Raw genomic sequence first — 13,642 nt, 5'->3', positions numbered from 1 at the left:
AGAGCTGATAAAGCAAGAAGTCGACATGGTTTAGACTTTCCAGTACATTTACTAGGGGTGAGAACGAAATTACTGACAACAAATTTCTATATGTAGAAAGAAAAATGAAGCCTGGAAGCTGCCAAATAAGGAAAATAGGCAAAATTGATAGACTACTCTTACTACAGTCAAAAATAAAATATGAGTATTCAAGAGGCCTGTGAATTAGAGGAATGTATTTCTGGGTCATTTCATTACAGCATTCTCATGATTAAATGACTATGGATATACAGACAATGGCAGAATGAAAAGGGGAAGTCTAAATACATTTTCTACTCTTAAAACATAGAAAAAGTACTCTCCCAACAAATTATCATCATATAAAGACCACGGTCGAGAACAAAATCCATAAAGATAAATCTGAAGTCTTACCAAGTGGAAGTCATTTCAAGATTCCAAAAAGAAATACTCAAAAGGCTTAGAAATTACAAAAATATCTAAAATATTCTTTAAATACTATGCAAATAAATATCCACACTGAAATTTACATAAGAAGATGATGTTTCAGTAGGCCACACAAAGGTGTTACAGCATTAAATGACTGGATGATATCACAATATAGAATTTCCAGTTCAATCGGAGTTGGTTGACTCATAGTTCAAATAGAATTGGTTGTAGCATATCAACAAAGTAGTACTGGCACAGACTGACAATGATATTGTCTCAACTATATAGATCTATTCTTTAATTGAGGTTTTAGTTGTGAAACTATTTTCTAGCCTGATTAATAGCTTAGGAAAGAAAACAGCTCAGGCTTCATTTGTCTCCACATAGTTTTAACTATTTATATACTCTGCAAAATTTAAGTACTTACTAATATCATCTTCATGATAAATGACAGAGTGAAATGGGAGAGTGCGGTCTTTAATATATCTCTCTGCTGGCTCAACATAGAATGTTCCACCACGAGTCTGAATGAATCCTTCAAATCTTCCATCAATAACAGACCCATGGCTAAAACTTCCTTCTTCACCTATTAATGAAAGCCACAAACTCTTAAAAATTTGATTTGCACATGAATGTTAAATTCATTCTCCTTTATAAAGCCATTCTTATGTATTGAAAAAAACTAAATACAAATTAACCAGGGAAATTAATTTTCACATGAAACATATCAACCTGAATGTGAACAACTAGAACATAGTTAAAATATATACAGTATATATATATAGTAACAATGAAAAACGGAACATCTGTCTTGCTGACAATCAAATTCCCAGAACCTAGCACAGTGCCTGGCATGCATGCAAGTCATTCAAAAAAATGACTTAAATAAACTTAGAGGCAAGCAGATCCACTGATAAAATATACACTTTCAAAATAAAGATATTAAAGTATCTTTTGAATTTCTACTCTAATTGCCATAAGAAAAAAAGTTCCTTTCCCACCTAATATATTCTGCACGAACCTTTTAGCTTCCTTACTACCAGTAGGCTTTATAAATACACTTTTAAAATAAGACAGTATTAAATATTTCAGAAGCAATTAGAACAAAAGTATGCCAACAATTCTCTCTAAGATAATGGAAAAAGGTTCATGATAGTGTCCCATCAATTATATTTTTTTAGGGAAAGAAAATTATAAGAAAAAAGGTAGTTTTGGTTTTTAATACAGTCATAAAGAAAAGCTGAGTACCAATCAAATTACAAGAAGAGGTGGGAAGTTAGGAGGGGGCTTAAAAGTTAAACTTGCCATTCAAAAATTTCTCATTAAAACAAAAAAATCAGGCTTTCTGCAATTTCTAAGTTGTAGATTAACAGTAATTAGTTGACTTTAAGTTAATCATAGACTGAAGCTGACTCCAAGACATTTGTATTTTAAATGATATGATGTTTATCTGCAAACTCATTTAGTCTTGTACGCTTTTTGACTATCACCTACCAAAAAAAAAATGGGGGGGGTGGGGGTGGGCTGGGAGACTAGTAAGTTACTTGCCCAGCAAGATAAATGATCAAGAAAAATAACAGAAAACTATAATCTAACATTAGGAATCTCGACCGATGGAAAAACACTTTCCTTTTCCATTAAAGAATTATAAGAATACAAAAAAACTTTTAATTTTTTAACTACGCTTGATCTACAAATAAGAAATTTTAAGTACAGAAATGTCTCATTTACCCATCATCATTAAAAAAAATAAGAAACCTTTCTCAAAGCATTTAATTTTTCAAGTCAGGATTTTGAATGGAAATCTCTCTAATATGTAGAAATGAAATTTAACTTTCAGTTAACTTTAGTAACTCTTAATAAATAGGATCATCCTGAATATTTATTAATGTACAGTTATAACTCAATGATATTTTGCCCCTAATACCTACAGAAGACTTCGATTTTTAAACTTTTTTACGACTTCCATCAATTGTTCTGTTCTTCCTACATTACTAAGCTGACAGATATAATTTTCTATTGGGCTAATAAGTGTGTCCCCCATCTCCCTAATACCTTTTTAAATCTGGTGTAGTGAGAGAAAGTCATTAGAATTGTGAACAAAAAGCAAATAGATCCAGAGGAAGGAAGGCCCTGGGAGGATTTTCCTATGAATGACTTTGTCACATTATTTTTGGCTGTTAAGATAATCTTTACAGTTTCATTATAAAACATAGTTAAGTTACTGTTAATTCCTTGCTTGGAAGATCAGAAAATTATATAAATCATTAAAATTTTTTTAAAACCTAACAGTTTGGAGGTAATGAGAGAGTCAAAACTTCATACCTTTCAGAAGTCAGACACTGCATAATTCAATACTAAACATATATGTAAAGGTTGATCCAAGAATTACTTCATTCTTCAAAGCCCATTGCTCTTCACGATACACTCAAATCTCCCCAGGATTTATCCCATCTTTCTGAAATATTTGCCTATGCTTCAAAATGCATATATTTCCTTGTGTAGAAAAAAATTAAAGAGAGTTCTTTTAAGGTTCAACTTACCATAAATATGTCCAGTGTAAATATGAGAGGTATCATAATCAAGTACCGTATTTGATGTTTCCACCCTAAATTCATCACTGAAAAGGGAAGTGTCCCTCTTCATTCGTAGGTTGAAATGTCTACAAACAGGGTAGGAAGGGAAAAAAATGAAATTAAAAGGATCCAAATTTAAACAATTATTTTTTAAATTTAAAAAAATCTGCAAAATGTGGATAGTTTCACACAATTTGTCTATTTGGCAAATAACTGGCCAAGATTTTCTTATAAAAATTCTGCTCTGAAATTCAAGCTAACACTGTGATACAACTCACATACAATTAAACAGTAATCATCTAGGGATATATTAAAAAAATAAATGCCCACAGACTGATTCTCACATGGTGAAACAAGATCATTCCAACATCAACTAAGTTGCTTGAAGATAAAAACAAGCTTCTTGACCCAATTACTGTTAATTCACCACTACCTGTCTCCCCTCTCTAGTAATTCCACAGCTTTTCCATTTTCCCCTATCATTCACAACTCAGATAAGAGAATACATAAGAAAGTGCCATCTAATTAGATACTTAACATCTCTTCTCAGAAAAGCAAGTATGCATGCTCTTTCTTTCACACACAGACACACACATACAGAAAGACAGACACACACATACAGAAAGACAGACACACGCACAGAAAACATTAAAACTCCTTTATTTTTCCCTGGGGCATCTTCTTCTAATTCTTTTTAGACTTTTCTCAGTTCAGTTTGGAGATCCCAAACCCAAAGGACCATGATATTAGCTGAAATCATACTCATTCTAACTGTCCTCTATAAAGGAAAAGGAAAGACCAAAATACTGAAATAAAAAGAAATAAAGAAATCTAGGGTTTTAGAATCAAACTCAGAATCAAAGTCTTAAGCCTAGTAAATCCTTACTAGCCCAGGATTCCTGTCCATTAAATGAAGATAACACATTCTATTTTCTGGAACCATTTTAAGGATTACAGATTATGTAAAGTCATTAACACAGTACCTGGCACAAAGGAGATGTAAAGAGTAGCAAAGTAGCTATCATTACTAAACTTTAAAAACTATATCAAGTCTCTTTTATAACTGCCATAAAGGTCTGCATATAACGCAATTTCTACTCAGTGAATATGAACCAAAGTCTTTAATTAGCCAACCCCCAAATGTTAGTAGGATGTGGAATAATTTGAACTCTGACACATTGCTGGTGGAGGTAAAAAATGGTACAATCACTTTGGAAAACTGGCTGTTTCTTATAAAGGTAAACATACAAAAACCCTGACCCACAATTCTATACCAAGAGAAATGAAAATATAAAATATATGTCCACACAAACAACTGGACACAAATGTCCAAAGCAGCTTTATTCATAATAGCCAAAACCTGGAAATAACCTAAATGTCTATCAGCAAGTAAAGAGAGAAAAAGGTTGTGGCTTATTCATACAATAGCAAACTATTCAGCAATAAACTAAAAATAGGTACTTTTATAAAACACAAAAGAATGCACACAGTATATATAATTCCATACATATGTAATTCTAGAATAGGCAAAATCTATCTTTAGTGACAGAAAGCAGATCAGTAGTTGCCTGGGATGGAGAGATTAAGAGCAAAAGGGAATGAAGGAATTTTTTGCTCTGATGGAATGGTGATTTGAATGGTGGCTCACAAGTGTATACATTTGTCAAAACTTAACTCAAACTATACACTTGAAATGAATATATTTTATGTAAATTATACTTGAATAAAGTTGATTTTAAAGAAAAAAAACCAAATCATTTTTCAAGTGAATAGGGGTCAACAGTTGGGTACAGCCATTACCTTCATAGAGTGTCACCCTTTCTGAACACTATTTTACCTTTTTCCCTTAATTTCCTGTACTGGCAACCTTTTATTTTGCAGCTGCACTCATTTCTACTTGCCTAAAACTCTCACCAAAAAAACTCCTAGGGCTTCCCAACTACTGTGACAAGGACTGTAGGCTAGGAAAGACATCCTGAGAACTTTAACGTTCCAATCTACTGCAGCAAGTAATCAACAAAGCCAAACACATCTTCTAAATGGGAACTCCACAAAGTCAAAAAAAGACAATCCTAAACAAACAGGAATCTTGCCTGAATTCTTGTTGTATATCCTTTTCATAAAATTCCTTTTAACCAACTAATAGACATGAAATTCTTGATCATAAATGTGAGTATAAATACACACATTATTTTTTAAAGGATGGCATTTTGGAAAACCATTAATTTATTATTATATACACTTTTAATGTACTATATAAATACCACCTCTAAAAGAGCATCTTTGTTAAACAGACTAAACAGTAAAAATCCTAGGGCTTAATATGTTTGTCATTCAGGATTTATTATTCAGCAAAACTGTTTTACCTTAAAATCATTATAAGCAGCAGCATTAGTACGCTATATCTCCCTCCCCCAAAATGGTAAAAGCTTCAGAAAGGACATTTAAGTTCAATATGAGAATAATCTATGCTGCAATCCCTACTCAAAAGAATAGTTTATATCACTTTACTTGTCTATGCAGATAGCAATCCTAGATGGATGTTGTAACAGAGAGAATTTAAGAACACTTGAAGTAGGTCCCTTCTAATCTTGATATTGATTTCATAAGAAAATCATCTCATATATACAAAACATTATTCTCACTATTGATTTAAACTGGATTGAAACCATATATAAAATCAGTTTTCAATTATGCACATATAGAGTCAAGAAGCAACATAGATAATAAAACAAAAAATCAAATTTACATCATACCCCCAAGATGCACTGCTCTATTAATATCAAAATTAATGTGTACCTGAAACATATATCAACAAAGAAGGAATGGAACAAGGGTGAGCCTGGAAGGCAGGTAAATGGTAGAAGAAGCCAGACTGAATTAAACTCTGTCACAATCCATGAAACAGATCAACTACAAATGAAAAAATCAGAAGCTGGATATATTATTCCATTAACTAAGTCATTGGATTCCAGTTCTCTAATTTTAATTCCACTACCATCTGTTTGATAGTTCATATCTTGACACTATTTTAATATTTATATAAATTGCAAATTATTTGCAATAGTCCTGTCAGACAACACATTATAAAGTAATAATAATAATTAGCTGATGAACACATCCTACCTTCCCAATTTCTCAACAAGCCTTGAATAAAACATAATCTGAAAACATAACCTGATTCTTTTTATTTTATTTTATTTTATTTTATTTATTTTTTGGCTGCATTGGATCTTTGTTGCTGTGCGTGGGCTTTCTCTAGTTGCAGTTAGTGGCGGCTACTGCTTGTTGCGGTGCGCGGGCTTCTCACTGCAGTGGCTTCTCTTGTTGCAGAGCATGGGCTCTAGGTGCACGGGCTTCAGTAGATGTGGCTCATGGGCTCAGTTGTTGTGGCTCGTGGGCTCTAGAGCGCAGGCTCAGTAGTTGTGGCACATGGGCTTACTTGCTCCGCAGCATGTGGGATCTTCCCAGACCAGGGCTCGAACCCATGTCCCCTGCATTGGCAGGAGGACTTTTAACCACTGCACGATCAGGGAAGTCCCAACCTGATTCTTTCATTGCTTAAACTTTTAGCCCAAAGGTCAGAAAAACTACAGTGAACACTGCCTTATAAAAATCACTGTATTGGGCTTCCCTGGTGGCGCAGTGGTTGAGAATCCGCCTGCCGATGCAGGAGACACGGGTTCGTGACCTGGTCCGGGAAGATCCCACATGCCGCGGAGCAACTAAGCCCGTGAGCCATGGCCGCCAGGCCTGTGCGTCCGGAGCCTGTGCTCCGCAACGGGAGAGGCCACAACAGTGAGAGGCCCGCATACCGCAAAAAAAAAAAAAAAAAAAAAAAAAATCACTGTATTTTGGGAAAACAGTTTGGTGGTTCCTCAAAGTTAAACAGAATTAACATATGACCCAGCAATTCTACTTCTATGTATAAACCCAAAGGAATGGAAATCAGGGACTCAGATACTTGTACACCAGTGTGTGTGGCAGCATTATTCATAATAGCCAAAAGATGGAAACAATCCTAATATTCATCAATGTATGGATTTCAAGATGTATGTATGGGGAATTCCCTGGTGGTCCAGTGGTTAGGGCTCCGCACTTCACAGCCAAGGGCACAGGTTCGATCCTCGGTCGGGGAACTAAGGTCCCATAAGCCGCATGGCGCGGCCAAAAAAAAAAAAGATGTACATATGAGTGGTATATACATATATACATACAATGGATTATTCAGCCTTAAAAAGGAATGAAATTCTGATACACTACAATACAGATGAACATTAGAAACATTATGCTAAGTGAAAGGAGCCAGACGCAAAAGGCCACATATTATATGACTCCAGTTATGAAGGACCTAGAATAGGCAAATTCCTAGAGATAGAAGGTAGAACAGAGGTTACCAAGGACTGGTAGGAGGGCAGAATTGGAAGTTAATTGTTTCTGTTTGGTATAATCAAAAAGCTCTCAAAATGAATCACGGTGATAGTTAGACAACACTTTGAATGTACCTAATGCCACTGAATTGTACACTTAAAAATGATTAAAATAGTAAGTTACATGTTATTTTGCCACCATAAAAATAAATAAATTTTTAAAAATCATTGCACTGGGACTTCCCCGGTGGCACAGTGGTTAAGACTCCATGCTCCCATTGCAGGGGGCCAGGTTTGATCCCTGGTCAGGGAACTAGATCCCACATGCATGCCACAACTAAGGAGCCTGCATGATGCAACTAAGGAGTCCGCCTGCTGCAACTAAAGGAGCCCATGTGCCCCAATTAAGGAGCTGGTGAGCTTCAACTAAGGAACCCACAAGCCGCAACTAAGACCCAGCGCAACCAAATAAATAAATAAATAAACTTTTTTTTTTTTAATCACTGTATTCCCAAAAGCTAGGGTATAAAATAAAATTGTGCGGGCAGAGATACCCTTCCTAGTGGTAAAAGCCCCTAGAGAATTGGTTGAGATAGTAGTATTGTGATGATAATGATGAGATTATAACATTCTTCTTAAATTTATATAGGTTTACAGTTTTCAGAGCACTTTCACACATATTACTGCATCCCATCCTCACAGTAACATTGTAAAGAAAGCATGATGAATATTTGTATCAAAGGGTATGACTCAGGTCACAAGACCAGAATTAGGACTAGAACTCTAGCATTTGGTTGCTGCATTTTGCTTTCAATCATACCACGAATGCCTCTCAAGCATGTGCCGGAAGCAGTTAAGCTAATAAATATATGCTGAGTGTTGTAGCAGTCTTAATGTATGTAATATTATCAGTCTTCACCAAGTCACCTTTTAAAATTTGAACAAATGCAAGTAAGATACAGAAGTGAAAATATAACCTTATTTGAATTTCACTGAAAATTCTACTTTACAACACCACCATCAGAAGTTCCCTTTGATTATTAATCTCATTTTACTATGTTTCTTTCAGTAAGTTTAGTTCTCTTTTTTATATTTTATAACATAGTATACTGTCATCAAAGATAAACTTTAGATTTCCTCTGAGGAAGAAGATGCTCTGTATAAGGAACATCATTTGCCTTGGGAATATTTTCCTACTGTTAGATTTAATCACTATGTTGATTCTATGGATCAATAGTATTTTGTCTCTCATCCTGATTATAGTAGTCCTATTATAATTCTTTCCTCAGTGGCATATAGCAAAGTTATAAAGAATAGAGCAAAATTATAGGAGGGCAAAATCAGCTAACAAATGACAGCAATTTGAAAAAATACACGAAACAGATTCCAAATCTCTGGCCTCAGTGCTTTGAAAATGCAGTTGTACCATCTGGTAATAATAGTTGGTTTTCCCATCTAAGGCTTGAGAAAAGCACTCTAAATCTAAACTAAACAAACAAACAGAGGTACCAGAACCACCTCTGGTACAGAAAAACAAAATAAATTATGCTAGGATATGCTAGGATATGATTCTTTAAGTTTTTGGAATATATATAGAATATATATAGAATACCTTCTATATTAAAGAGGCACCATTCTATATATTAGAAGAGTAAGAATATAAAGTGAAAAGAAGTTGCCTTCTCCCATATGACAGCTATTTAGGCTAAAGATAATATGGCTCTGATTCTCAGAAGAAAACAGCAAGAGTTAAAGGTGCATCTCTTGAACTGAAGTCATATCAAGACAAAAAGCCTCGACTAATCAAGTACCTTGGTAACAGGGGGAAGAAACCTGAGAGCAAAAACCTTGCTTCCAAGTATGTCTGTAATCCAGAAGTCCCAGACGGGTCTACTGTGTCTAAATGGAACAGGTAGGCCTGTTTATGGTAGGCCTGGGTAGTGATTCCTAGAAATAAAACAGTACTTAATAGCCATCCCTGACATTTCTAGGTATTCTTTTCCTTGTAACATTCACCTTCTTCTTAATAAAGATGCTTGACAGAGTCTCCATCCAAATTATTTTTGTAAGACAAGTTGCCAGTATTAACAGCAAATATTACTATGAGTCAAATATCTAGTTTACTTCCACTAGTATACTTCTTGAAACAGAAAAGTCCTTTTTCAAATTCTCTTAAAGAAGCCACTATTCACCTCCTCCAAAAAAAAAAGGATAAAACAGAACAGGTTGGTAGAAGGGGAAAGGGCAGAGTCAGCCCACCTGCGGCCCATTGGGAAGAACCTGAGGCAACCTCCACAGAAATTCTAGGGTTCTACAGTTTGAAAAACACAGTTCCAGGCTTTACTAATGGCCCTGAGGTAGACAGATTACCTCAAATAAGCAAAAATACATATACGAGATTCCTCAAGAGTTCCCAAAGAAGATAAAAGTGAAACTAAAACCCAAGCAAAAATAAGTAAATTTATCCTGTATAAGGAGAAGCAGGGACTTCCCTAGTAACTCAGTGGTTAAAAATCTGCCTGCCAATGCAGGGCACACAGGTTCAACCCCTGGTCCGGGAAGATCCCACATGCCATGAAGCAACTAAGCCCATGCGCCACAACTACTGAGCCCATGAGCCAAAACTACTGAGCCCACATGCCACAACTACTGAAGCCGGCGTGCCTAGAGCCCGTGCTCCGCCACAAAGAGAAGCCACCGAAATGAGATGCCAGCGCACCACGACAAAGAGTAGTCCCTGCTCGCCACAACTAGAGAAAGCCCACATGCAGCAACAAAGACCCAAGGCAGCCAAAAATAAATTAATTAAATAAATTAAATTTAAAAACAAAAGAAAAATACTTTTACACTCTTATTTCCATTCCTTTTTCAAAACAGGAGGAAGCTCAGTTTTTAAAAACTCATTCCCTGTCTTCTACATAAACCCTAGTTAATGCTTAAAAATATGAAAAATAAAAACAAAATTTCATGTTAAAATCTTATCCAAGAAGCTAAGCTCAGAGCCATCATCAGCTCTCAATTTAACTTCTTCAACACAGAATTAAGATGAACACAACTCAGTTGCTATTTCTTATTTCAGTAAGTAATTCAAAGAGCCAGTGTAGCCTTCAGAGTTTTAAAAAACATATGTTAGGCTTTTAATTTCTGTGTAACGAGGAATCAGGCAATAACTAAGAATTGCATATCCTAGAAAATCCACTGCTGAGACAAAGAGTGGTATGAAATATACTTAAACAAAAGTATATGCTAGAGCTTCCCTGGTGGCTCAGTGGTTGAGAGTCCGCCTGCCAATGCAGGGGACACAGGTTCGTGCCCCGGTCCGGGAGGATCCCATATGCCGCACAGTGGCTGGGCCCGTGAGCCATGGCCGCTGAGCGTGCGCGTCCGGAGCCTGTGCTCCGCAATGGGAGAGGCCACAACAGTGAGACGCCTGCGTACCGCAAAAAAAAAAGTATATGCTAAAGGGCACTGTACCTGACATAAAATAGGAACAAATAAATACCATTTTCCCTAGGAATTTTTGCTCAAATCTTGTTGGAATAGATTTCAGCGTCAGGTCAGTATTTTTTTTAATTTTGTTTTTCCATATCCATAACAATAGCATTTTTACACAATTCTAATTTATTCTGTTGCTCTTCTTTATGAGCTGGCATCTATCTGTGCTCCCTAGATTCTCACTTCTGCTTCTTAAAGTGTGCTGGTTTGTCTATGGAGTTAAAAGCATCCTGGGTTTCTGCTACACTACTGATAGGTCAAAGATAAAGTCTAAGACACTTCCTGACTAACCCAGCTCCAGTCAGGACCCAAAGAGAATACTTATGCCTTTTACAGGTTACCTGGGCCACATCCTTGATACCCTCACATTTCAGAGGCAGGGAGAACTTGAGTCTCAAACTGCAAAGAAACTTCAAATCAAATTATCTGACCATTTATTTTGAACAGTTTATAAATGTACAGTTAAGGCTATAGGAATAATTATCTTATCAAAATCAGAAAAAAGAAAAGTCTAAAACATCGCACTGCACTTAAATAAAATTTTGGTATCTTTTACACTATATACAAATCACATATTAGATGGAAACAATTTCTGATTTATTATGTACCTAAACAATTAAATACAGAAGCATAAAAAATAGTTTATTACTGACTAGACAGTGCTTTGAGTTTTTTTAAATTTAGTTACTTGAGTGTTACTAATATATTTTGTAGAACTTTAAAGTAGGAAGAGGCCTTAAACATTATCTCATCCAAACTTCAAGGTTTTACTAATGAGGAAGTTAAGGCTCAAAAGAAATCTCTAGATAACACATGTCAAGTCAGAAGAGAACACCATTCAGGCCCCAAATTACCACAGTACTCCTTTCTCTACCCAGTTTATGACTGTTTCAATACATATATTATACTTCCTATAAAAATCACAAGTTCTTTACTAAGTAGCTTCCTACTCAAATGCAAATCTATGAAAGGCAGTAAAGTTAGCAAAGTCGTAAGAAGACCAGAAAATAAAGTTGACTGCCCAAAGTATATAATGGGAAACAAAACATGAAGGAAATGTTTAAAAATACATATACACACAAGAAAAAAAATGTAACTTCATGATGTATATGAGTCAAATTATTATGCTATACATCTTAAATTTATACAGTGCTATACGTCAATTATATCTCAATAAAACTGGAAGGGGAAAAAAAGAACAATGGTTTTTCACGGAATTCTCAAGAATGGACATTAGGCTTAAAGAATCTTGACATTCCTTCATTTAACACTGATATTTGTAAACTTGGGATGTGAGTCACCCTTTCTTATTTAGGAATCATGGAAGCCAGGTTGAAAGAATTGTATTCATGTGCTTAGGCATAAAACAAACAGAAGAAAGAATGATTTTAATACTGAAAGACACATACACACACACACATACCCATACCCTACAGAGGCTGTGCTAGTACCCAAAACCAACATTTTGTATATGGTGGAGAAGGAGAAGAAACTTAGCAGGAAATCTATAATTATATTTATCAAGGTCATTTTTGTAGGCCTATTTCAAGGAAAGGGAGAAATAAAACTATGAGATCATCACATTTTTAACTAAGGTATGTTAGAAGGTAGTTACAATAACCATGTTTTAGGGCACAAACTCTGAGACAGTGTGAATATACAAGTATAATAATTAAGACAACAAAATAAAATTCCTGAATTCAGATCTATTCTAGAAAATGTGGTATATGTATATAGTTAATTAAACAGATTTCTGTTGAAGTACCTAAGATAACCACTAATACACAGAATGAGATTTCCTAGGTCCAGGTCCTTTGCTGAGAGCCTCAGCTAGAAATAAGTCCTCCTCCCTTTGAATATCTACAGCATTTTATCTGTAAAGCACCATATCACATTTTCTTCTTATACAATGACTTACGCAATCTTGCAGCTCCTATGAGAATAACTAAATAACAGCGTGTACTTGTACACTCTCTCTCAGTTACTCTCACACATGTACCAAAAAAAAAACAAAAGGAGGTAGGGATTTGTTTTTGCCATATGTTCAATATGAATTATGTAATGGAGCTAATAAAAATCTAATGATGTAATAGAAATGTGGTATATCCAAACCAAAAGCAGCTAGAATCTCAACTTTTCCTTTTGGCAGTCACACGATATTTGCAATACAGCATTAAATTTACTTTGAGATAGTTGCTAAAAACTTAGGAAGGCTTAATGATTGCTTATTATTTCATGGTACCAATAAAGAATGGGTAATTAAAATTTTTTCTGAGGTTAAGGGTCATAAAAATTTACATGATTTACCATCACTAAAATTTTTATCTAGAAGAACAGATCCTGAAATGAATTTTTTCTTCCTTCAAAACAAAGTAGATTTTATAACTTGAAAGTACTTTTTTCTATAATGATCATTGTTTTGTAATATGGAAATTAAGTTAAGTAATGCATTTATTTCCATGTGCAAAATACTTTGTTTCATAGCAGTTCTTATTATCTGATTTTTTTCATCCATTAAAAATCTCTTGAGTGTCTATAATATAAGGGCAAATAGCAGACACACTAAATAGCAGCATGTGTCTGCCTGTGAGGAAGAAAAAACACAGTTACAGAAAAATAAGCAAGAAATACACACATGAAAAGGAAGAGATACTGAACCAATGCCAACGGTACAGGTAAGTAATTTAAAGGTTCAGAGGAAGGTGTAAATAAAGCTTCAAAGAAGTAGAACTTGAATTGTGTATTAAAAGATGATCAGAATTTAAGATAAATAAT

The 13,642-nt window shown here is 34.9% G+C and overlaps 1 protein-coding gene across 1 annotated transcript in view; it reads right to left on the bottom strand.

Moving 5' to 3' along the window:
* The window catches only part of ADAM10 (ADAM metallopeptidase domain 10), a 111,439-nt gene that overhangs the window by 67,266 nt on the left and 30,531 nt on the right, over window positions 1-13,642 (bottom strand). Inside the window, exons 3-4 of the mRNA XM_059056235.2 lie at window positions 2,970-3,088; window positions 854-1,012 (exon numbers count right to left, since the gene is read on the bottom strand). Of these exons, the coding sequence (XP_058912218.1) occupies window positions 854-1,012; window positions 2,970-3,088 (278 nt within the window). The remainder of the gene's footprint in view (window positions 1-853; window positions 1,013-2,969; window positions 3,089-13,642) is intronic.

This window comes from Kogia breviceps, chromosome 3 (genome assembly GCF_026419965.1).
Source record: "Kogia breviceps isolate mKogBre1 chromosome 3, mKogBre1 haplotype 1, whole genome shotgun sequence".
Lineage (NCBI taxonomy): Eukaryota > Metazoa > Chordata > Mammalia > Artiodactyla > Physeteridae > Kogia > Kogia breviceps.
Note: the sequence above shows the minus strand (reverse complement) of the source record. Positions and strands in the feature narration are given on the sequence as shown.